Source organism: Stomoxys calcitrans, chromosome 5, assembly GCF_963082655.1.
Source record: "Stomoxys calcitrans chromosome 5, idStoCalc2.1, whole genome shotgun sequence".
NCBI lineage: Eukaryota > Metazoa > Arthropoda > Insecta > Diptera > Muscidae > Stomoxys > Stomoxys calcitrans.
In genome coordinates, this window is record NC_081556.1 from 29942373 (window position 1) to 29967405 (window position 25033).

Genomic DNA, 25033 nt, shown 5'->3' on the forward strand with positions numbered 1-25033 from the left:
GACCTTCATATCTACAGGTCGTCCATCTAAGCGCCACCCGCAGCAGTGATTTCCACGTGAGGGTTGCCCCAAGACCTTATGAGGACACATATTCATAGCCTGGTCGGACATTAACTTCCATATCTACGGGTCGTCCACCAATGTGTTATCAATGATAACATAGAGCCCGTAGCCGTCGCATGACCAAAGTGAAAGCTCCCTTAGCTTCACTGAAGTGGTCGTAGCAATTTGTAATAGGACCTTCTGAGGAGAGGACATATATTCAGAGGCAGGTCGGGCATTGACATTCATATCTATAGGTCGTCCATCTAACCGCCACCCGCAGCAGTGATTTCCACATCAGGGTTGCCACAAGACCTTATGAGGACACATATTCATAGCCTGGTCTGGCATTAACTTACCGTCAACCGCTGACTTCGATAGTAGATTGGGTTCAGCCATATCATTTTACAGCTAATTACAAAGATTATGCTGTAATAGATACATTTTTTTTATATTTCTCACCCTTCGACCTCACTCGATAAAACATATTACAAATATTTAATTTATTTGAAGAAAAAAATATTTCGCAAATATTTGTCCTCGTTCCAAAGCACTCAAACTCAATGCATGTACACACACCACACCACCATATTTTCATACCTAAATGAAGAAAAACTTAATTAATGCCTTATACATTCACTCCAATCACGATTGAATAGCAATCGTAGATTTAGTTTATGTGTGGTCCTGTTGTATGTGGCAATAAATTTGTCAATATCATTCTGTATCAGAACATTTGTTGGTTTTTGCCACGACATGCTTATCATTGAGATATTAAGGATTAATTATATGAATTGCAAAATCATGTATTTATGCGTGTGTGAGTTTGGAATATGACTTTTCGCACACATCAGTTATTTACTTTCTTCCCATACAAACGAATTATAAAATGCTATTAACCATGGTAAATAAAAGTCTAAAAAAGGGGTTAAATATTTCAAATGATTTAAGTGTTATTGGGTTGCCCAAAAAGTAATTGCGGATTTTTTAAAAGAAAGTAAATGCATTTTTAATAAAGCTTAGAATGAACTTTTATCAAATATACTTTTTTTACACTTTTTTTCTAAAGCAAGCTAAAAGTAACAGCTGATAACTGACAGAAGAAAGAATGCAATTACAGAGTCACAAGCTGTGAAAAAATTTGTCAACGCCGTCTATATGAAAAAATCCCCAATTACTTTTTGGGCAACCAATAGTAAAAAATAAGTACAAAGGGTTCAAATTCAACAGAGGCCTCACAAACCTATTTTGGTACAGGCTATCGGAAAATTGCTACCCCCATTGCTTACAATACTTGAGATTTACAACTTTTTGTGGTATAGATTCTCTCCTTTTTTTTGTAACTGCCACCCCCCTCTGATGTGCTAGTGGCCGAGAGGAAATTCCGAGACATCACTAACGCAGCAGCCGGTCAAATACCCCAAGTGCGGCCCAATTTCCCGGCTCAAGCAGTGGTACTCGCAGATGAGCGTGATAGGATTGGTGCTATGGACCCCGCTAACCCCAGAATCAGCGAGCTGAATCTGGAAATAAACATGGTATTCAACGAGCATAAGCGGAATTTGTGGCTGGAACACTTGGAGCAATGTAACTTAAGCACCGGTGTAGGCAAACTGTGGTCTATTGTTAAATCACTCTCGAACCCCGGTAGACGGGTTGATAGGACCTCAGTCACTTTTGGCGAAATAACCGTGGATGATCCGATCAGATGCGCCAGGTTGCTCAACCGTCAATTTATTGTGCATTCCGTGAGAGGCAGGGCAAGGAGGAGAGCCATTCGCCGTATTCGTGGTCTCGAGCCGATGAACAGCCATCACAATTTACCGTGGGCGAAGTTACGAATGTCATCCGTGGCGCCAAATCATCTATGGCGTGGGGACCCGACGAAATCTCTACATTGGTGTTGAAGAATCTGGATTCACCTGGAGTTGAGTACCTTAGCACTGTCCTCAACCTGTCTTTGAACACTCTTATCGATCCCGATGTCTGGAAAATGGGCAGAGTGATCCCGCTACTGATGCCTGGAAAGGACCTGAGTTTGGGAGAGTCGTACAAACCGATCTCCCTTCTCTCACCAGTGGCAAAGACGCTTGAGGCATTACTCCCGAGCCTCGCAGGAGAATTTCCATTTGCCGAGCATCAACATGGATTTCGAAGACTGCACAGCACAACAACAGCCTTGCAGGCCATGCCACCGCACACATTTGCCGTGACTTCAATCAGCCCAGGCCATGTGATAGGGCGGTCCTTGTGGCACTGGACCTATCAAAGGCATTTGACACGGTCAGCTGTGCCAAATTATTTGAGGATATCGCCAATACGTCCCTCCAGCTAGGCCTGAAACGATGGGTAGCGAATTATCTGTGTGGTCGCCAGTCATTTGTGGAATTTTGGGATAAGAAGTCGAAGCACCGTAGAGTGAAACAGGTTCCCCAAGGTGGTGTGATATCTACGGCACTGTTTAACCTCTACCTATCATCCATTCCACCTCCTCCAGACGGCATGCGGAGATCGTATCATATGCGGACGATTGTACTATCATGGCATCAGGCCCCCCACCCATTGATGACATCTTGGATAGGTTTAGCGTCTACCTCAACGAACTAGCCTCATATTACGCTGCAAGAAATCTAAAGATATCCGCCACCAAATCTTCAGCCACATTGTTCACTACAAATACGCGAGAGGTGAATACTGAGCTGACTGTGATGGTCGATGGGGAAATAATTCCCCATCCCAAGTGTCCCAGAATACTTGGTGTCACATTTGACAGCTCTTACACATTCTCCCCACCAAATGTAGAAACAAGGTCCTCAATTCACTGGCTGGCAGCACTTGGGAAGCGGACAAAGAAACAATTGGCCTGTCTGTGGTAAGTTATGCAGCGCCAGTGTGGTCTCGTCAACTTTGTGACACGCAGTGGAATAATATACATATCTGTCAGAATGCCGCCCTCCGAACTGCGACGGGTTGTCTCCTCAGTTCTCATGTGGACCACCTCCATCAGGAGACAAAAATCCTACCAGTGCAAAGACATAACTACATGCTGTCTAAGCAATATATTTTTGGCTGTCATCGCAGAGACCATCCAAATCATCATCTTGTGTAAAGATATCCACCGCCCGGATGCCTTAAGGTGGATTTACATGATCTAGAGCGTGAGGTTCGGCGCTACAAGAGAGAACCTCTAGATCAAGCGGCATATCGAGCAGGTCTAAACAACATTCATTCAGACACGTTCCGGCAGATGCAGCCGCCTCAATTCCTACAGAGCTAGGATTGATGCCGACGTGCAAGATGTATGTCCCGATGGTAACCAGGGACCGCACGATACACGTGACCTGTTTAACTGCCCTGCCAGACACACTCGACTTAGAGCCAGATCTCTGTGGACGCACCCCATCTTAGACGCAGAGTTCCTGGGTCTTGACACTCAACAACAACAACAAGCAGACGAAAGATAGAACACAATAAACTGCTACAACAACAACAATTCTAACAATTCTGACTAAAATTTTGCACGGAGTGTTTTGGTATTAATTCCAACAACTGTGTTGCGTATGATTCAAATCAGTCCATAAGTCTGGTATAGCTGTCATATAAACCGATCTTGGATCTTGATTTCTTGAGCCTCTAGAGGGCGCAATTATCATCCGATTTGGAAGAGATTTTGCATGAGGTGTTTTGTTATGAATTCCAATAACTGTGCTAAGTATGGCTCAAATCGGTACATAACCTGATATAGCTGCCATATAAACCGATCTGGGATCTTGACTTCTTGAGCCTCTAGAGGGCGCAATTCTCATCCGATTTGGAAGAGATTTTGCATGAGGTGTTTTGTTATGACTTCCAATAACTGTGCTTAGTATGGCTCAAATCGGTACATAACCTGATATAGCTGCCATATAAACCGATCTGGGATCTTGAATTCTTGAGCCTCTAGAGGGCGCAATTCTCATCCGATTTGGCAGAAATTTTGTACAACGGCTTCTCTCATGACCTTTAACATATGTGTCTTATAAGGTCTGAATCGATCAATAGCTTGATACAGCTCCCTTATAATCTTATCTCACGATTTTGCTTCTTGAGCCCCTACAAGGCGCAATTCTTATCCGAGTGAACTGAAATATTAAACAATGACTTCTACAATGTTTAGCATTCATTTATGTTCCGAATCGGACTGTAATTTAATATAGCCCCAATAGCATAACAATTCTTATTCAATATTCTTTGTTTGCCTAAAAAGAGATGCCGCACATAGAACTCGACAAATTCGATCCATGGAGGAGGGTATATAAGATTCGGCCCGGCCGAACTTAGCACGCTTTACTTACTTGTTCTTTGTAAGTTGTCTATTTAGTCTCAAATGATACAATCCACCATATCATTGAAGAGCAAATTAATTATTCTACAAACATTAAATTATTTCATTTCGTTACACAAATTATCCATGGTATAGTCCCTCTCCCATAACCCTTTATGGTAGCTAATTATATTCTCAAGTGAAAAAGCCTTCAAGAACACAAATGTTTGTGTAATGTATTCCTTAGCAAAATATTACCCTGCCATGATATATTAGCCCGTCCGCCCTCCTCCCCCATTTCTCAACCCTTCCTTCTATGGCCAATTATAATTATTTTTTCCTCCATTGCCACCGCTATACAAATAATTAACTCACCTTTAACGTTCATTATTATCGCCCTTTTCCCGCCTACTCATCGCCGCCATCATTTATCAGAACAAAATGCTATCGACTTTTCGTGGGGAACGGCCGTGTGAATGAAGCAGACTGACAGACAAGAAAATCAGTCGCAATAACATAAAAGACTGAAATGTGTGCGAAATGTGTCGAATGTTATGAAAAATATTGGATTATCAATGAGAGGCGGTTGTAACCGAATTTTTAATGACCTGCAGAAGGATTGTTAGTTGAAGAGGAACAAGCGTGGCAGTTGTCTCAAACGAATTGAGACAAGTTTGTGAGATGAATATTTGGAGGGTTACTGTTTTTTTAGTGTTTAAGGCCCCCCGTTTGGTAACTTAGGTCTTGTCCATAGTGGAATGGGGCGGATTAATATAAAGCTTCTATTTATACCCTCTACCATAGCATGGGGGTATACTAATTTCGCCATTCTGTTTGTAACACCTCGAAATATGCATCTAAGACCCCATAAAGAATATATATTCTTGATCGTCATGACATTTTAAGTCGATCTATCAATGTCCGTCTGTCCATCCGTCCGTCCGTCTGTCCGTCCGTCTGTCCGTCCGTCTGTCCGTCTGTCCGTCCGTCCGTCTGTCCGTCCGTCTGTCTGTCCGTCCGTCTGTCCGTCCGTCTGTCCGTCCGTCTGTCCGTCCGTCTGTCCGTCCGTCTGTCCGTCCGTCTGTCCGTCCGTCTGTCCGTCCGTCTGTCCGTCCGTCTGTCCGTCCGTCTGTCCGTCCGTCTGTCCGTCCGTCTGTCCGTCCGTCGGTCCACCTGCCCGTCTATCGAAAACACGCTAACTTTCGCAAGAGTAAATCTAGGCACTCGAAATTTTCCACAAACACCTTTCATTAGGGTAGATCGGTTGAGTTTGTAAATGGGTCAAGTCGGTCCATAACCTGATATAGCTGCCATATAAACCGATCTTGGATCTTGACTTCTTGAGCCACTAGAGGGCGCAATTCTTATCCGATATGACTGAAATTTTGCATGAAGTATTTTGATACGACTTCCAAAAAGTGTAGTTAGTATGGTTCAAATCGGTCCAGGACCTGATTTAGGGTCTAAACGCTAAAAAACAGCATTTATTGTTCTCTTTTGCTTACATTTGGAACAATGAGTTGTGCTATGGTCACCGTTATCCGAAATGCAAATATGCCCATTCAAATATGCCCATGAACATTCCATTAAGAAACAGGGGCAAACTTCTGACTTATCAATGAGTGCAGTCCGATTCATGTTTAAACTCAATTACAAGGGGCCTCCTTTTTATAGCCGAGTCCGAAAGGTGTGCTCTGTGCGATACCTCATAAATGGCGCCAGCATTAGGAAAGGATAGCCACCGCTGAAAATTGTATGATGGTCTCGCCAGAATTTGAAGTAGGGCGTTTAGCGTTATAGTCGGACATGCTAACCTCTGCTACATGTCGCAGCCGTATAAACCGATCTGGCTATTCAGGGTTTCAAACCCATAACAGGCGAATTTATTAAACGATTTCGTTGAAATTTGGATCAGTGAGTTAAACTGGACATCTTGTGGTCCAAACGGAATATGATCCACATCGGACCGACTATATTTTGATTAAGCTGTCATATAGACCGATCCATCGATTCAGAGTCAAAAGCTCATAAAAGCCTCATGTATTACCTGATTTCTCTGAAATCAGGAATAGTGAGTTGGACAAGGTTTCTCGTTGTTCGAACCGGAGATGGTCGTTATTGAACGATATCGATTTATGGCCTTATGCCAATTTAAGGCGCAACCGTAAGGCGTACCTACCAAGCCCACGATACCCAAACCGAATATGGTCAATATCTGATCGTTTTTATACCCACCACCGCAGGATAGGGGGTATATTCATTTAGTCATTCCGTTTGCAACACATCGAAAAATCTATTTCCGACCCTACAAAGTATATATATTTCAGATCGTCGTAAAATTCTAAGACGATTTAACGATGCCCGTGTGTCTGTCCCTCAATACGTCGGTCCATCTGTTAGCTTTCAAAATTGATATATTGAATTGAAATTTGGTACAGATACTTTTTTTGTGATGCACGCTGATTAAGTTCTTGCACGGGCCAAATCGGACCATATTTGGATATAGCTGTCATATAGACCGATCTGCCGATTAAGGGTCTGAAGCTCATAAAAGCTTTATTTTCTACCAATTTGCAGTGAAATCAAAAACTGTGTCTTGTTTTGAGCCTCTCGATATACGACATTGATGTGGACCGGATCGGACTTTATTTGGATATAGCTGTCATATAGACCGATCTGCCGATAAAGGGTCGGAAGCCCATAAAAGCTTTATTTTTTATAGGATTTCGATGAAATTTGAAAGAGGGAGTTATTTTGAGCCTTCCAACATCCCACCCAAATGTGGTTCAGATCGGACTCAGATTTAGATATAGCTGCCATTTAGACCGATCTCTCGATTTAAGGTCTTTGGCCCAAAAAACGCGCATTTATTGTCCGATTTTGCGCAAATTTGGGACAGAGAGTTGTGTTAGGCCCCTCGACATCTCTCTCCAATTTGGCCCAGATTGGTTCAGATTTGGATATAGCTACCATATAGACCGATCTCTCGATTTTAGGTTTTGTATGCATAAGAGGCGTATCTATTGTCCGACGTCACCGAAATTTGGGACCGTGAGTTGTATTAGGGCCTTCGACATCCGTCTTCAATTTGGCCCAGATCGGTCCAGATTTGAATGTATTGACCACATAGACCCAACTCTCGATTTAAGGTTTTGGGCCCATAAAAGACGCATTTATTGTCCGATTTCGCCAAAATTTGGGACAGGTAGTTGTTCTAGGCCATTCGACATCCCTTTTCATTTGGCCCTGGTCGGTTCAGATATGTATATAGCTGCCATGTAGAAAGATCTCTCGATTTATAGTCATGGCCCCATAAAAGGCGCATTTATAACCCGATTTCGCAGAAATTTGACACAGTGACTTATGTTAGGCTTTTCGAAATCCGTGTCGTATACTTTTCAGATCGGTCTATCTATAAGACCAAATGTTGGTTCTACAAAACAGAACAATGACTTGTATTTATTAGACCACTCAATATCCGTGCCGAATTTTGTCCAAATCGGACCCTATTTCGATATAGCTGCTATGGAGGCCACCGTACTGCAGAGGTTAGCATGTCGGCCTAAGACGCTGAACGACTGGGTTCGATCCTGACGAGGCCATCAAAAAAAAAATTTTCAGTGGTGGTTTTCCCCTCCTAATGCTGGCAACATTTGTGAGGTACTATGCCATGTAAAACTTCTCTCCAAAGAGGTGTCGCACTACGGCACGCCGTTCGGACTCGGCTATAAAAAGGAGGCCCCTTACAACTGAGCTTAAACTTGAATCGGGCTGCAGTCATTGATATGTGAGAAGTTTACCCCTGTCCCTGTTCATGGGCAAAATTTGCAAATTTGCTAGGTAGGCATAAATTATGAATTTCATGACAAAAGGTGCTTTACGTATACACCTGAGGTGGTAAGTATCCGAAGTTCAGCCCCGCCGAACTTAAAGCCTTTTTACTTGTTTTTTGTTAGTTTGTTGGTCTGTTCTCTATAGGCTCGAAAATTTCACAGATGGTGCAGAATGGTATCATGGTGAAAGTAAGGTACTTTATATTTTGAGATCTGAAGGGAGGCGGACCCTCCCCCTAACCCTTAACGCCTCCCCCTAACCCCTAACGCCAGATCTCGAAGATGACTGGTGCGATTTAAGCGAAATTTTGTGTGCCCTTTTATGGTAACCTGAAAACAAAAATTTGGGATCCAAATTTAGGCTGGGATACCTATTGGGGCCATATAGGTATATATAGATCAATGGCGACAACATAGGACTCAAATGAATAGTATTTAAGAGAAGAAAACGTGTCCGATATTCAATTGTGGAAACAAGTATACCAAAACATCACCAAAGAGGAAAAAATTTCCGACCATAGCAATATGGGGCACAAATGAAAGGTCTTTGGGAGTAGAGCGCGAACCTGATATCAACATTCGGGAAAAGGTGTCTTTGGGGCCACCATACCCTCATTACACCCCCAAATAGGACGTTTGTGCTGACCATTGCAATATTGGGCTCAAATAAAAGTTATTTTAGAGTAGAACTCGAATCTGATATTTATTTTCAGGGCCAAGCTGCTCAGTGACTATCACATCCCTTAAAGCACCCCTTCAAATTGGGTATGTTTTCCGATTATGAAAATATGGGGCTCAAATGAAAGATATTTGGGACCAACCGTCTGGGGATGTTCCACCTTCATAACAACCAACCATAACCCAAATAGGACGTAGTACAATTTAGGGCTTAAAAATAGTGCAGCAAGATGTTGATAGTTTTTGGCCTTACCCCCAAACCGAACATATTTGATGGTGCAATAAGGGGCTCAAATGAGAGGTATTTGTGATCAGACGAAGTTGATAACTAATTTTGAAGGGTAAGTGCTTGGCCCTCTTAAACCAATGACAAAATGAAAGTAGAGCACGATGCCTATTTTTTTCAGAGCTAAGTGTTTGGGGGACCACCCCACTCCACAAAACAGCCCTAAATCGGACAAATTTACCGACCATAGCAATATGGGGCTCAAATGAAAGGTATTGGGGAGTGAAGCACGAAATTTATATTAATTTTCGGGACCACGAGTAAAGCAGGAAATGTTTATCCATTTTTGGGACCACATGTCCACTCCTTCTGCAACACACCCCCAAACCGGACTTATGTACTAGGCATGACAATATGAGGCTCAAAAAGGGGGATTTGGGAGTAGAATACGAATCTGTTATCCAAATGTGGGACCAATATACTTTATTTTATTTTATTTTAGTTTATTTTTTATTTAATTTTATTCTATTTTATTTTATATTACATTATGTTATTTTATTTTTTTTATTTTATTTTATTTTAATTTATTTTTTATTTAATTTTATTCTATTTTATTTTATTTTATTCTATTTTATTTTATTTTATTTTATTTTATTTTATTTTATTTTATTTTATTTTATTTTATTTTATTTTATATTATTTTATTTTATTTTATTTTATTTTATTTTATTTTATTTTATTTTATTTTATTTTATTTTATTTTATTTTATTTTATATTATTTTATTTTATTTTATTTTATATTATTTTATTTTATTTTATTTCATCACCAATTTTTATTTTATTTTATTTTATTTTATTTTATTTTATATTATTTTATTTTATTTTATTTTATTTTATTTTATTTTATTTTATTTTATTTTATTTTATTTTATTTTATTTTATTTTATTTTATTTTATTTTATTTTATTTTATTTTATTTTATTTTATTTTATTTTATTTTATTTTATTTTATTTTATTTTATTTTATTTTACTTTATTTTATTTTATTTTATTTTATTTTATTTTATTTTATTTTTTTTTTTATTTTATTTTATTTTATTTTATTTTATTTTATTTTATTTTATTTTATTTTATTTTATTTTATTTTATTTTATTTTATTTTATTTAATTTTATCCGCCACCATAGGATGGGGGTATACTAATTTCGTCATTCTGTATGTAACACCTCGAAATATGCGTCTAATCTGGTCATGTCATTTTAAGTCAATTTAGCCATGTCCGTCCGTCTGTTTGTCGATAGCACGCTAACTTTCGAAGGAGTAAAGTTAGCCACTTGAAATTTTCCACAAATACTTCTTATTAGTGTAGGTCAGTTCAGATTGTAAATGGGCGAAATCGGTCTATGTTTTGATATAGCTGCCATATAAACCGATCTTGGGTATTGACTTCTTGAGCCTCTAGAGGGCTCAATTCTCGTGCGATTTGACTGAAATTTTGCACTTGGTGTTTTGGTATCACTTCCAACAACTGTGCTAAGTATGATTCAAATCAGTTTGTAATCTGGTATAGCTGCCATCTAAACCGATCTTGGATCTAGACTTTTTGAGCCAATTGAGCGCGCAATTCTCATCCGAATTGGTTGCAATTTTACATGAGGTGTTTTTTGTGACTTCTAATAACTGTGCTAAGTATGTGGCAAATCGGTACACAACCTGATATAGCTGCCACATAAACAGGTCTGGGATCTTGACTTCTTGAGCCTCTAGAGGGCGCAATTCTTATCCGATTTGGAAAAATGTTTATACCAAATTTGCATTATTCTGTTTAAATTCTTTCATTTAGAACAAAAATTGTTCCGATCGGTCAATATTTAACTTCCAGACAGTATTTCGATCCTCAAAATGAATAAAAGGTTCTTACTCTAGTTGAATTTACCTCCGCCATTGCTTTTCACTGAACAGTCGAATACAATTAAGATAACGCCTCAATATAATTCATTGACAAGACAAAAGAACTTTGCTCTATATGATATTTTGGGTATGGGATATTCATGGCAAACCCATAGCAATTATTAGGTAACAAACGGCATGATAAGTCACTGTATAACCACTCTATTGTGAATGACTATGCAAATGGTACTTCACCTGGTGACCTTCGTTTGTAATCACATTTGGCAAAGTTTTCTGTTTTGTATGCCTTTCAGCAGCTGCCGTTGATTACAATGAATTGCATGTCTTTTTTTTTTTTGTTTTTACTTCAAAAACCAAAAAAAAAAGTTGATGAAACAAATTTTGAACATTATTTGCTGGCAAGCATGAACTCCAAAGAGTTTTCGCATGTTTTACTTGATATATTTTTTTGTACATTTACAATCTACTTTTCCGACGTGTGCAGACAAGTATCCGGCATTTATCTTCTTTCCTGTATCATTACAACATGCCCATCCTTAGAAAGAAACATTCCATACACATACACATTCACATTAACACCCTTCAGCTCATTTCATTACTTTCCGGTTGTCATTATTAAATCTCTACCTTCAGTGAAGGATTCTTTTTTCGTTTTCGTTGTCGTTGTCGTTTTTGATTTTGTTTTTGGCCTTCCAAATATTTTTGCCATTGTCTTGTGTTTTATTTATTAAGTGCCTCATGGTGATGTTGGCTGCTGTTGCTAATATCTGTGCCCTATATGGGAATTACTTCGAAGCGGAATCCTTGGAATTGCTTTGATGCCTGTCGGTGATTGCACCATGAGATGGCATACAAAATAAATTGATGATAAAATGTATGGCTGCCTATATGGGCGGCTGCATACATAATTTATTAGGGAAAATATTTTCTGTTTTTTTTTTTTTTTTTTTTTTTGTTTTCGTTACTTTTCCCAAGTAATGTTCTAATTAGATAGGTTGTTTTAATTCCAAACAGCACACACACGCGCACACATGCTGGCATTTATATCTCAGGAAATTATTTCCATTAGCCATTAGGCATTTGGAATTGAATTGAAGAGATTACGATTTGGGCCCAGGATATGATGATAATGTCTCGAAAATGCCAAAAGACGAATTGAGATGTTCTTCATGGGTTTCCATTATGTATCGCTTTGGTCTTTGAACATAAAAATGTTTTTTTTATGTTCTTCATTTTAGTTTGCTTAGGCAATATGTTGTTGTAGAATAATTTGGCTGTTTGGTGGGGCTTAATGCGCAATCGAAAGTTCATATCATGAAATATTAATAAAAATGATTTTTTCAACTTCCATTCCAAGAAACATATGAGAATAAATGGTGCATAAAGTGGTGGATTACAAATTAAGTGAAACTGATATTGAGTTGTGATTATGGAATTTTTCTTTTTTCGATAAAATGTTGGGAATTTTTTTTTAATTATAACTCCTAAGACAATAAATGTTGTACTAAAATCTTGTTTTGAAAAAATTTTCTATGGAAATTTTGCCAAAGACAGAAAAGTTTACTTGGAGCGAGGTGAGATCCGTGGGGCGTCGACAGAGTTGGTTTATGAGACTTTCGAACTGTAAGTTGCAAAATACTTTCCTGGTTGTTTTGATTTCGATGTTAGTGGCAGGTTCTTCACATGACAAATTACTGAGTTGTTAACACAGGTTAAAACAAGCAAAAAGGCATTAAATTCGGCTGGGCCGAACTTTGGATACCCACTACCTCGGGTATATATGAAAACCCACTTTCGTCACAATCCGGTGAAAATTGGATAACTTATGCACTCAAATTCGTGGTCTAATAAGTATAAGTCACTGTTAAATTTTTTCTTTAAAATTTCAACCAAATCTGGTAATAAATAGGGCTTTTATGAGCTTCAGACCCTTAAGCGGCACATCGGTCTATATGACAGCTATATTTAGATACAGTCCGATCTTTACCATATTTGGGTCGGATGGCGGGTGGCCCAAACCACTTAATGTTTAAAATTTCAGCGAAATCAGATAAAAAACTAATAAAAGCGTGCTAAGTTCGGCCGGGCCGAATTTTATATACACTCCACCATGGATCGCATTTGTCGAGTTCTTTTCCCGGCATCTCTTCTTAGGCAAAAAAAGGATATAAGAAAGATTTGCTCTGCTATTAGAGCGATATTAAGATATGGTCCGGTTTGGTTTATATGTTGGAGACCTGTGTATCTTACAGCCAATTCGAATAAGAATTGCACCCTTTTGGGGCTCAAGAAGTAAAATAGAGAGATCGATTTATATGGGAGCTGTATCGGGCTATAGACCGATTCAGACCATAATAAACACGTATGTTGATGGTCATGAGAGAATCCGTCGTACAAAATTTCATGCAAATCGGACAATAATTGCGACCTCTAGAAGCTCAAGAAGTCAAGACACCAGATCGGTTTATATGGCGGCTATATCAGGTTATGAACCGATTTGAACCTTATTTGACAAAGTTGTTTAAAGTAAGAATAAAATACGTCCTACAAAATTTTAGCCAAATCGGATAGGAATTGCGTCCTCTAGAAGCTCAAGAAGTCAAGAACCCAGATCTGTTTATATGACAGCTATATCAGGTTATGAACCGATTTGAACCATACTTGGCACAGTTGTTGGATATCGTAACAAAACACGTCGTGCAAAAATTTCATTGAAATCGGATAAGAATTGCGCACTCTAGAGGCTCACGAAGTCAAGACCCTAGATCGGTTTTATGGCAGCTATATCAAAACATGAACCGATATGGCCCATTTACAATCCCAACGGAACTACACCAATAAGAAGTATTTGTGCAAAATTTCAAGCGGCTAGCTTTACTCCTTCGGAAGTTAGCGTGCTTTCGACAGACAGATGGACGGACAGACGGACGGACATGGCTAGATCGACATAAAATGTCGCGACGATCAAGAATATATATACTTTATGGGGTCTCAGACGAATATTTCGAGTAGTTACAAACAGAATTACGAAATTAGTATACCCCCCATCCTATGGTGGAGGGTATGGCAAGTAAGAGCGTGCTAAGTTCGGCCGGGCCGAATCTTATATACCCTCCACCATGGATCGCATCTTTCGAGTTCTTTGCGCAGTATCTCTTTTTAGGCAAACAAAGAATAATGAATAAAGACGGTGGAGGAGGAGCTATATCAAGTTATAGCCCGATTCGCTCAAGAAGCAAAATCTGTGCAAAATTTCAAGGGGCTGGCTTTACTCCTACATGGCTAGGTCACGACGATCAAGAAAACATATACCTTATGGGGTCTTACATAGACGCATATTTCGAGGTGTTACAAACAGAATAGCGAAATTGGTGTACCCCCATCCCATGGTGGAGGGTATAATAAAGCTTTTATTCGCTTCAGACCCTCTATTGGGATATCGGTCTGTATGGCTGCTATATCTAAATATAGTCCGATTCGAACCATATTTGAGACGGATGTCGGGAGATTTAAGACTATCCACTACTTAAAATTTCAGCGAAATCGGGTAATAAATAGAGCTTTTATTGGCTTTAGACCCATTATCTGGGGATCGGTCAATATGGCAACTAATCCTAATTATAGTCCGATTTGATCCATATTTAGGTCAGATATCAGGAGGCTTAAGATGCAGACGGAGGTGGTGTGGTGCCAACGCGAGGACGTCGAGTGTGAACATCTCTACGGACAGTCAACAGGCCTTAAGGGAAATAAGAACCAGGAGGCAAAGGTAAGGAGGAGATTAACGCCGTTTTTGCGGATGCCACCATCCGGATCGTTTGAGTGCCGAGCCATAACGGAGTAAAGGGAAATGAAAGGGTAGACTATTTGGCAGTGAAGGCCTGAGAACTGCCGTCTATAAACGTGGTCAACCCGAAGCCTTTCGGGTCGACGCAGTCCCAATTAAGGGCGTGGGCGGCAAACGCCCACGAAGCAGTCGGTAAGACGGCGAACATCCTAGAGGGTGATCCGGATATTGAGAGGATGGGTCTATTACTAGAAGGAAATAAGAAGGAGGTCAGTATAGATTTTGGAGTCATAACGAGCTCACTTATGCAAAATCGGTGCGGCATGTGATACCATGTGTAGGGTATGTGGGAGAGATGATGAGACGTTGGAGTATTTCCTATGTCATTGCCCGACTTTCGCGGCTAACAGGCACCGGCACTTAGGTGGGGACACGATACCTGGCATGAATAGACTTGGGGGAGTGGTATGAAAAAAATTAAGAATTTTGTAAGTAGCACGGAATTCGTAACTTAAAATTTTCTTTTTCGTAGTTCCTTCTTTAGTTTTTAGAGCGCACTACAGGCCAATCGGCTGGCTAAGGTGTATGCCTTTAGTGGCATGGCATGACTTGGATTTAAGTCCTCAACATCCCTGCTGAGTATGGTTCAGATCAAACCATATTTGAATATACAATAGTTTGCATATAGACCTTGGTTTTAATTGGAGTTTGTCGTTTTAGAACCAAATTTAAGGATTCTTGGTCTATGGTTTGATGTTCTGTTGTTCTGAACTATTGTGCGCCATTCGGTCTCGGCTATGAAATGGAGGTCTCTTATTTTTATACCCTCCACCATAGGAGGGGGGTATACTAATTTCGTCATTCTGTTTGTAACTCCTCGAAATATTCGTCGGGTCTAACCCCATAAAGTATATATATTCCTGATCGACATGGGATTTTAAGTCGATTCAGCCATGCCCGTCCGTTTGTCCGTCCGTCAGTCTGTCTGTCGATAGCACGCCAACTTTCGAAGGAGTAAAGCTAGCCGCTTGAAATTTTGCACAAATACTTCTTATTAGTGTAGGTCGGTTGGGATTGTGAATGGGCTATATCGGTCCATGTTGTGATATAGCTGTCATATAAACCGATCTTGGGTCTTGACTTCTTGAGTCTCTAGACCTGATTTGACTGAAATTTAGCACGTGGTGTTTTGGTATCACTTCCAACAGCTGTGCTAAGTATGATTTAAATCGGTTGATAATCTGGTGTAGCTGTCATATTAACCGATCTTGGACCTTGACTGCTTGAGCCAATAGAGCGAGAAAGTTTTATCCGATTTGGCTGAAATTTTGCATGAGGTGTTTTGTTATGACTTCCAATAACTGTGCTAAGTATGGTTAAAATCGGTGCATAACCTGATATAGCTGCCATATAAATCGATTTGGGGTCTTGACTTCTTGAGTCTCTAGAGGGCGCAATTCTTATTCGATTTGGTTGAAATTTTGAATGTGGTGCTTTGGCATTACTTCCAACAACTGTGCGAAGTATGGTTCAAATCGGTCCATGTTTTGATATAGCTGCTATATAAACCGATCTTGGGTCTTGACTTCTTGAGCCTCTAGCGTGCGCAATTCTCACCTGATTTGACTGAAAGTTTGCATGTGGTGTTTTGGTAATACTTCCAACAACCGTGCTAAGTCTGGTCTAAATCGGTGCATAACCTGGTATAGCTGCCATATAAACCCATCTGGGGTCCTGACTTCTTCAGCTTTTAGGGGACACAATTCTTATCCGATTTGGCTGTAATTTTGACAGAGGTGTTTTGTTATGACTTCCAATAACTGTGCTAGGTATGGTTGAAATCGGTCCATAACCTGATATAGCTGTTATATACACCGATCTTGGGTCTTGACTTCTTGAGCCTCTAGAGGGCGCAATTCTCACCTGATATGACTGAAAATTGGCACATAGTGTTTTGGTATTACTTTCAATAACTGTGCTAAGTATGATTCAAATCGGTTTATAACCTGGTATAGCTGCCATATAAACCGATCTTGGATCTTGACTTTTTGAGCCGCTGGAGGGCGCAATTCTCATCTGATTTGGCTGAAATTTTGCGTGAAGTGGTTTGTTATGACTTCCAATAACTGTGCTAAGTATGGCTCAAATCGGCACATAACCTGATATAGCTGCCATATAAACCGATATGAGATCTTGACTTCTTGAGCCTCTACACGGCACAATTTTTATCCGATTTTGCAGAAATGTCTGCAACGGCTTCTCTCATGACCTTCAACATACGTGTCTCATATGGTCTAAATCGATCTATAGCCTGTTTTAAGCTAAAATTTTAATTGCTAAACATTCTATTATATCAAGGAAACCTCCCGGCAGTACCTTACAGCGGTATTGGTGAAAGCATTCCGCAACTTAAATTAAATAACAGTTGGAATTTCGAGTCGATTCGATTTGCCAATAACTAAATTATTCTCGATGAACTCAATTTTCGATTAGCACAATAAGTCTCTGACACTTTTCCCTTATGATGACCTTGCTAATTAATTAGTTACACAACACAAATGGCAACATAATTAAGGTATAACACCACAGCCTAGGTATTTTGTGTCATTCATGCTCATTTATAATTGTTATCCTAATCCGCTTGAGATAGCCTTTACACCATAAGACCCATACAACGAAAGCAGAGCAAAGAAGCCGGAGCAAATGATTGATTAGCATTTAATAAACCAACAACGAACATGCAACAGGCTGGGTAAGCCAAAAAACAATACCCAACAAAAATAAAACTTTACGGTCCAACACCTTTGCGATAAATACAGTTAAGAAACTTTATGAGGGATTTTCAAAATTCCAAACGGCCTTAACTGCCTTTTCCAAGTTAATACCATAAAATAAACAAATTCTTGCAGTCACCGTTAATTTACACTTAAATCTCTTTTTTTTTTGTTTTTTGCCATGACAAGGGTGTTTGGAGTATTGACCTCATAATTTATTCATCAAAATAAGCATTCGATTTTATTTACTTTGGTAAAGGCTTATTATCAAATTTTGTTAAAGTAAGAGAGGGAAAAATCAAAAATAAATAAAAATTCTCTGGAAGTTGATAAGAAGGAAAAACTCTTAGCACCTTATTTTCAAGCGAAGAAAATTATTTTATTGTTTGTCGTTATTTAAGGCCAAAAGTATATAAATAACTTATTTAACTTTATAAGTTTTACAAATCTTAATTAACCCAATTCCCTGAGTAAGTTAATAATTTTCAATTCTTTGTTACAGATATACCCGTTGTAAGCTTAGAACTTGGCACCAATTCCATGAACTCAACGTTACGTGAAGGTATTGATGTCTTCTTTGAGTGCAACATTAAATCAAATCCCTGGGTTAGCAAAGTCAGTTGGCGTCACAATGTAAGTACAGAATTACAACTACATGCATACAGCAGATAAGTTCATAAAACTCATAAGAAACAAGGATGTTCCACTGAAATTTAAACTTAAGCTCGAAGCTTGAAAAGGCAGAAGAACAACAATAACTCATAAATAATCCATAATTTTATCGTATAATTCACAAAACGAGTTTTTGTTTCAAGGAAAAAAAAAAAACAGACGCTTTCACCTTCTCGATGACGGGAAGTAATCTTTTTACACTTCACATCATCTTTTCATTAACATTCGCCATACTTATCATGATCCTACTCATCATGCGTCTCCAAGGAATTGCCAACATTATAATTTGTTTTTTGTTCTTTTCTTTATTTCCCTTTTTTTTGGAAATAAACTCGAGAATCCATCAAAATCATTTCATATGTCAAAAATGTTGCCCAAGGCCATAAAGTATAGTCAAGAAAAAATTTGCTTGCTCTTCATACATTGTAGCAAAAAACAACGATTGTTATCAACAAACAAAGAAAAAATGCTTTAATATACTTGGAATTTTTATTTTTTAACATATTAATGACATTTGAAGTTGGCATGATTTAGTCTTCGATTTAACAAGTTAAAGATTTGAATATTGGGGCCGTAATGAGCAAAGAAATAAAATAAAATAAAATAAAATAAAATAAAATAAAATAAAATAAAATAAAATAAAATAAAATAAAATAAAATAAAATAAAATAAAATAAAATAAAATAAAATAAAATAAAATAAAATAAAATAAAATAAAATAAAATAAAATAAAATAAAATAAAATAACATGAAATAAAATAAAATAAAATAAAAAAATAAAATAAAATAATATTAAATTAAAAAAAAAAAATAAAAAAGGCACTGTTCAATTTTGTGGAACAAAATAATGGTCTTTTTGATAGCCACGACACGGATGTCGAAAAGTCTAACATAACTCACTGTGTCAAATTTGAGCGAATTCGAATTATAAATGTAACTTTTATGGGGCCAAGACTTAAAATCCAGAGATCGGTCTATATATATGGCAGCTATATCCAAATCTATACCGATCTGAGCCAACTTGAAGAGGGTTATCGAAGGACCTAACACAACTTACTGTCTATATGGCAGTTATATCCAAATCTGGATCGATTTGGGACAAATTGCAGAAAGTTGTCTAAGAGCCTAACGCAACTCACCGTCCCAAATTTCGGTGACATCGGACAATAAATGCGCCTTTTATGGGCCAACAACCTTATATCGAGAGATGGGTCTATACGGCAGCTATATCCAAATCTCGAACGATTGATCCATATTGTCGAAAGATGTCTATGGGCCTAACGCTACTCACTGTCCCAAATTTCGACGATATCGGACTATAATGCGCCTTTTATGGGCTCAAAACCTTAAATCGAGAGATCGGTCTATATGGCAGCTATATCCAAATCAGGACCAATCTGTGCCATATTTCAGGAAGATATTAAGGGTCCTAACACAACACACTGTCCCAAATTTGGGTGACATCGGACAATAATTGCGACTTTTAAGGGCCCAAGACCCTAAATCGGAGGATTGGTCTATATGGCAGCTATATCCAAATCTGAACTGATCTGGGCTAAATTGCGGGAATATGTCGAGGAGCCTAACGCAACTCACTTTCCCAAATTTCGGCGAAATCGGACAATAAATGCGCTTTTTATGGCCTCAAAACCTTAAATCGAAAGATCGATCTATATGGCAGCTATGTCAAAATCTGAACCGATCTGGGCCATATTTCAGAAAAATATCAAGGAACTTAACATAACTTACTGTATAAATTTTCGGCAACATCGGATATTAAATACGCCATTTAAGGGCCCATGACCTTAAATCGAGAGAACTGTCTATATGGCAGCTATATCCAAATCTGAACCGAACCAAATTGGAGAAGGATATCGAAGGGCCTTACACAACTCACTGTCCCAAATTTCAGCAAAATTGGATAATAAATGTGGCTTTTATGAGCCTCAGACCTTATATCGGCGGATCGGTCTATATGGGGGCTTTATCAAGATATTGTCCGATATAGCCCATCTTCGAACTTAACCAGCTTATGGACGAAAAAAAAAAGAATCTGTGAATCTGTTTCAGCTCAATATCTCTATTTTAAAGACTGAAGCGTGACTTCAACAGACAGACGGACAGTCGGACGGACATGGCTAGATCGTCTTAGATTTTCTCGCTGATCAAGAATATGTTGCAAACGGATTGACAAAATAAATATACCCCCATCCATCGGTGGTGGGTATATCTTATATACCCTCCACCTTGGATCTCATTTGTCGAGTTCTTTGCGCGGTATCTATAATATGTAATGAATAAGAACTGTTATGCTATTGGAGCTTTATTAAGTTATAGTCCGATTCCGACCATAAATGAATTGAATGCTGAACATTGTAGAAGTCATTGTGTAATATTTCAGCCCATTCGGATAAGAATTGCCCCTTGTGGGGGCTCAAGAAGCGAATTTGTGGGGGACACAAACACACCATATGTCTTTAAATCTCTTCTTGGTCGACGTACTCACAGCTTCTGCGAAAGACGTAACTTGCAACCTTCAATCTGCCAGCATGATTTCCGATCAGACGGTGTCCTGTCATGACGGACACAAAGACTGAGACGTCTGTTCTAACCAGCGACAACAAAGCGGTAGACCTCTTCAAGTCTAGATTTGGCTCATAATTTTGGCTTGTTCACAACATAATTTTGTGACCATCTAGCATTCGTTTCCCTTCGGACCTGATCCTGAAAACCTAGTTTGCATGTCACTAGAGGCATACCCACAGATTCCAGTTCCCCTGGAATATGTAACGTAATTCCTAGTCTCGCAAGTTCGTCTGCTCTACAATTTCCTGAGATATATCTTAACAGGTTGCCGGGCCAGATACACACTATAGTAATCGGTTAAGCTATACACTATAGTGATCGGTTAAGCCCCAAAGCCCATCTGGCCATCTATTTTGGAGCCATCCATATAGAAGTCTATGTAACTTCTAGTACCCATTTGTAAATTTCAGCTATCTCGGTTAACAATCGCGGCTTCTAGGAGCTCAAGATGACAAATCGTGAAAATACTAAAGCAAAATTTTAGTCAAATGGGATAAAAAGTTAGACTTTTAGGGGCCCACAAAGTCAAGTCAAAGAAAAGAGCTAAGAGCTCAAGATGCCAAGTCCGTGAAATCGGGTTTTAAGAGAGTTATATGAAGTTATTGACTGATTTGGACTTAACTAACCACGGATGTTAGTAGTTACAAATAAACACTATAGCTAAATTTTAGTCAAACCAGATAGTAAGTTCGACATGTGGGGGCCCACAAAGTGAAGTCAAAGAAACGTTTTATATGGGAGCTTTATACAAATCTGAACCGATATGGTCCGCCTGCAAACCGCAATGATCTACATTCATCTATAAGAAGCATATGTGCAAAATTTCAAGCGGCTATCCTTATTTGTTCAACCGCTATTGTGATTTCGATAGAAGGACAGACGTTGGGATGGACATGGCTTGATTGACTCAAATAGTCATGACGATTAAAAATATATATACTTTACGGGGTCGCAGATCAATATTTCGAGGTATTACATACGGAATGATTGGTGTAGTAGTCTTCCCATCGTATGGTGGTGAGTGCAATAGCCTGGAAAAGTCTATGCAACGAATTTTGTACTCCTCGTAAATAAATTCAAGCCCCGTATCGTTTCAAGATCCATTTGTCACTAACTGTTTGCTAAAATAGCCGGCCAATCTTACGCCTCATCGTATACTTCACATGCCCTATAGACGAAGCTATGTACAGCGTACACTTGCCGCACATATTCTGCATAAATGATCAGTAGTCCTATATGTCCCGTTATCATGCTGAAAGACATACTGGTCTCCTTCGCATTACCCCTAACAATTTATCTCGTTTTCACACTATCTAGATCTCCCACAAGATTTTTACCGTTCTTCGAACCGTCTCACTGGCTGTCCATTCACAAAGTTTCGACGGCAGTGATTTAATCATTGTTGTCAAGGCACCAGGTCTTTCTTTCCCTCTTACTCCGCTATGGCCGGTATATAAATGATGCATACAATGCCATTATCAAAGAAGACTTTAATCTCTCTCTTACCATCCCGTCTACTACTTCCCCATTGGCCAATTTACTAAAAATTTTTACAATCTGCATCCTCTCATTAAAATTCAGCCATACCACTGATTCCGTGATCGCCCTCATTTTCGACTTCAGTACTTTGTTATTGTTAGTCAGCCGGAAGCAAAACTTTGTCTCCAGATTCTTAATATAGACTTCCGGACCTATACTCCCGAATTCAATACACATAAACTACCTGTTGGCAATGCTAGAGTTCCTTTAAACCAAAATGGGCAACAGCGTCTCGCTATCGACCATAGGTGCGGTCTAATGTATGCGATCGGAAACCTCTTCCCTTCAGGTTTCCCACCATCGCCTCAAAAGTCCCTAAAAGGTATGAACTGATTCTATATTATCCCATCGCCTTAAGTTTCAGAGCAGTCAGAGTCTAAAATGAACTATTTTACCGTCCTCACGTTGTACTTACGCTCCTTCGTCGTTCATCCCATTACTACCAAGACCCATGTTAGTACTGGTCAAAACAGGTCTCTGTAAAATCAAATTCAATCCTTATTTATAGGCTACGGTTCTCTAACATAGTGCCCAATATATTTAAGCCTCCTAAGTACTATCCTTGATGTGACACTTCCTGTTTAGTTTTCTATACGGTAACTGGTGTTAGGCCCAACGGAGAAAACACCCAAAATTATTTGCTTTGTCATAGCAAAGATGACAGAAAGCTCCAAAATATTGGGTGGTATGTCATTTAATCTCGACTAACGCAACTAGTAAAAACTCATTAAATTCGGCTGTGCCCAACTTTGAATACCCATCACCATGGAGGCTTGAAACAATGCACTGTTTAAAATTTCAGCAAATTCGAGTAATAAATGTGGATTTTATGAGCTTAAGACCCTAAATGGGCAGATAGGTCTATATGGCAGCTAAATATCGTCCGATTTGGCGCGTTCCAGAACTTAAACTGCGAGTAGAAAAAATACAGATCTGTTTTTAACTTAAGCTCAATTTTTGAAGGTTGTAGCGTGATTACAACAAACCGACGGCCAGGCTGACGCGTGGGGTCAGAAATATATCATTCGATGTGTTTCAAACAGAATGAATAAACGAATACACCCACTATCTATGGTGGTGGGTATAAAGCCCAATGATCGATTTTTGGGCGGTCATAATGTTAAAAAATATTCGACGTTTTGACCTCATCAGGGTAGGTAATAACGGCTAAACAGGTTTTTGGTCATTATTTCCCCTGGTCGTTATGACCGGTCACCTTCTTATTAAAGATCACTTCCAAATATTTTAGGGCGTCGGATTTCGAATGCCTTAGTTTGCCCCACCCGGTGGCATAACTACAAAATAAAGGTAATGGGTGCCGTATGAGTGCTGGTAGACGAACTGACAACACTCATACGCAACACCGAACTTTTCAATGTTCAGATATTTGACTATTGTAGTGCAGTGCATTATAACTTAGCGCAATTGTTTGTAACACCCAAAACAGGAGTTGATAGACCCATTGATAAGTGTATGGATCGACTCAGAATCACATTGTGACTCGGTTTAGCTATGTGCGTCTGCTTGTTTGACCATGTTAATTTGTATACAAAGAAAAGGTCGCAATTTTCATCCGATCATGTTTAAATATGGCGCAAAATTTTTTTTTGGCATAGACACGAAGCGCATTTGTATTGTAAAACAGTGCCTTACAAAAAATTCGCACAATAGTTTTTTATGACACATGCGATCACTGATTAATTTAATAGAAATCGGTTCAGATTTTGATATAGCACTGAATCTACCGATTTTAATTTTTTGAGTCATTACAAGCGCATTTATCAAACGGTCTACTCAAAATTTTGCTTTCAGATTTCTTATCGGATTATCATCCCACTATGTAAGAATTTTGGTCGAAATGAGTAGTAGTTTGTCCATCTTCCGGTGTGTATGCTCAAAAAATGCTCTCAAAAACTTAAAAGCACAAAAAATTATTCATAACAAAATATCCAGTTCCAATAGAAACAATAGCTACTTTGTTCGCATCACTCTTCATAATTTTATTTTACACGCCAAACTTCTGTCAAACTAGCAAAATTAAAGCTTCTTGGTACCGAACATGGATAATAGAGAAACCGGTTCATATGGGAACCATATGAGGTTATAGACTGATTTGGATGATTTGAACCGTCCTCGGCACAGTTGTTGGATGTCATAACAGAACATCGCATGCAAAATTTCAGCCAAATCGAACAAAAATTGTGGCTTGTAAGGGCTCAAGAAGTCGAATCGGTGGGTCGATTTGTATGGGAGCTATATCAGGTTATAGACCGCTTTGGACCGTACTTAGAAGTAATAACAGAACACTATCTGCAAAATTTAAGACAAAAAACAAAAAAAATTGCAGGTTCCAGGGGCTCAAGAAGACAAATCTTGAAAATCGTAACAAAATACTGCATGCGAAATTTCAGTTAAATCGAACATAAATTGTTGCTTCCAGGGGCTCAAGAAATCAAATCGAGAGACCGGTTTATTTGGAAGCTATGTCAGGTTATAGATCGATTTGGACCGTACTTGACACAGTTGTTGGAAACAAAAACAAAACACTACATGCAAAATTTCAGCCAAATCGGAAAACAATTGTGGCGGGCAGGAGCTCTAAATGTCAAATCGGGAGATCGGTTTATGTGGGAGCTATGGCAGGTTATAGACCGATTTGGACCGGCGCGGTCGTTGGAAGTC

General features: G+C 38.9%; 1 protein-coding gene across 5 annotated transcripts in view; it reads left to right on the forward strand.

Annotated features, from left to right (window-relative positions):
- LOC106093722 (nephrin) overlaps positions 1 to 25033 on the forward strand; it is a 442943-nt gene that overhangs the window by 335250 nt on the left and 82660 nt on the right. For all 5 annotated transcript variants that reach the window (XM_059368603.1, XM_059368606.1, XM_059368605.1 and 2 more), the window contains one exon: positions 18057 to 18187. In XM_059368603.1, the coding sequence (XP_059224586.1) occupies positions 18057 to 18187 (131 nt within the window). The remainder of the gene's footprint in view (positions 1 to 18056; positions 18188 to 25033) is intronic.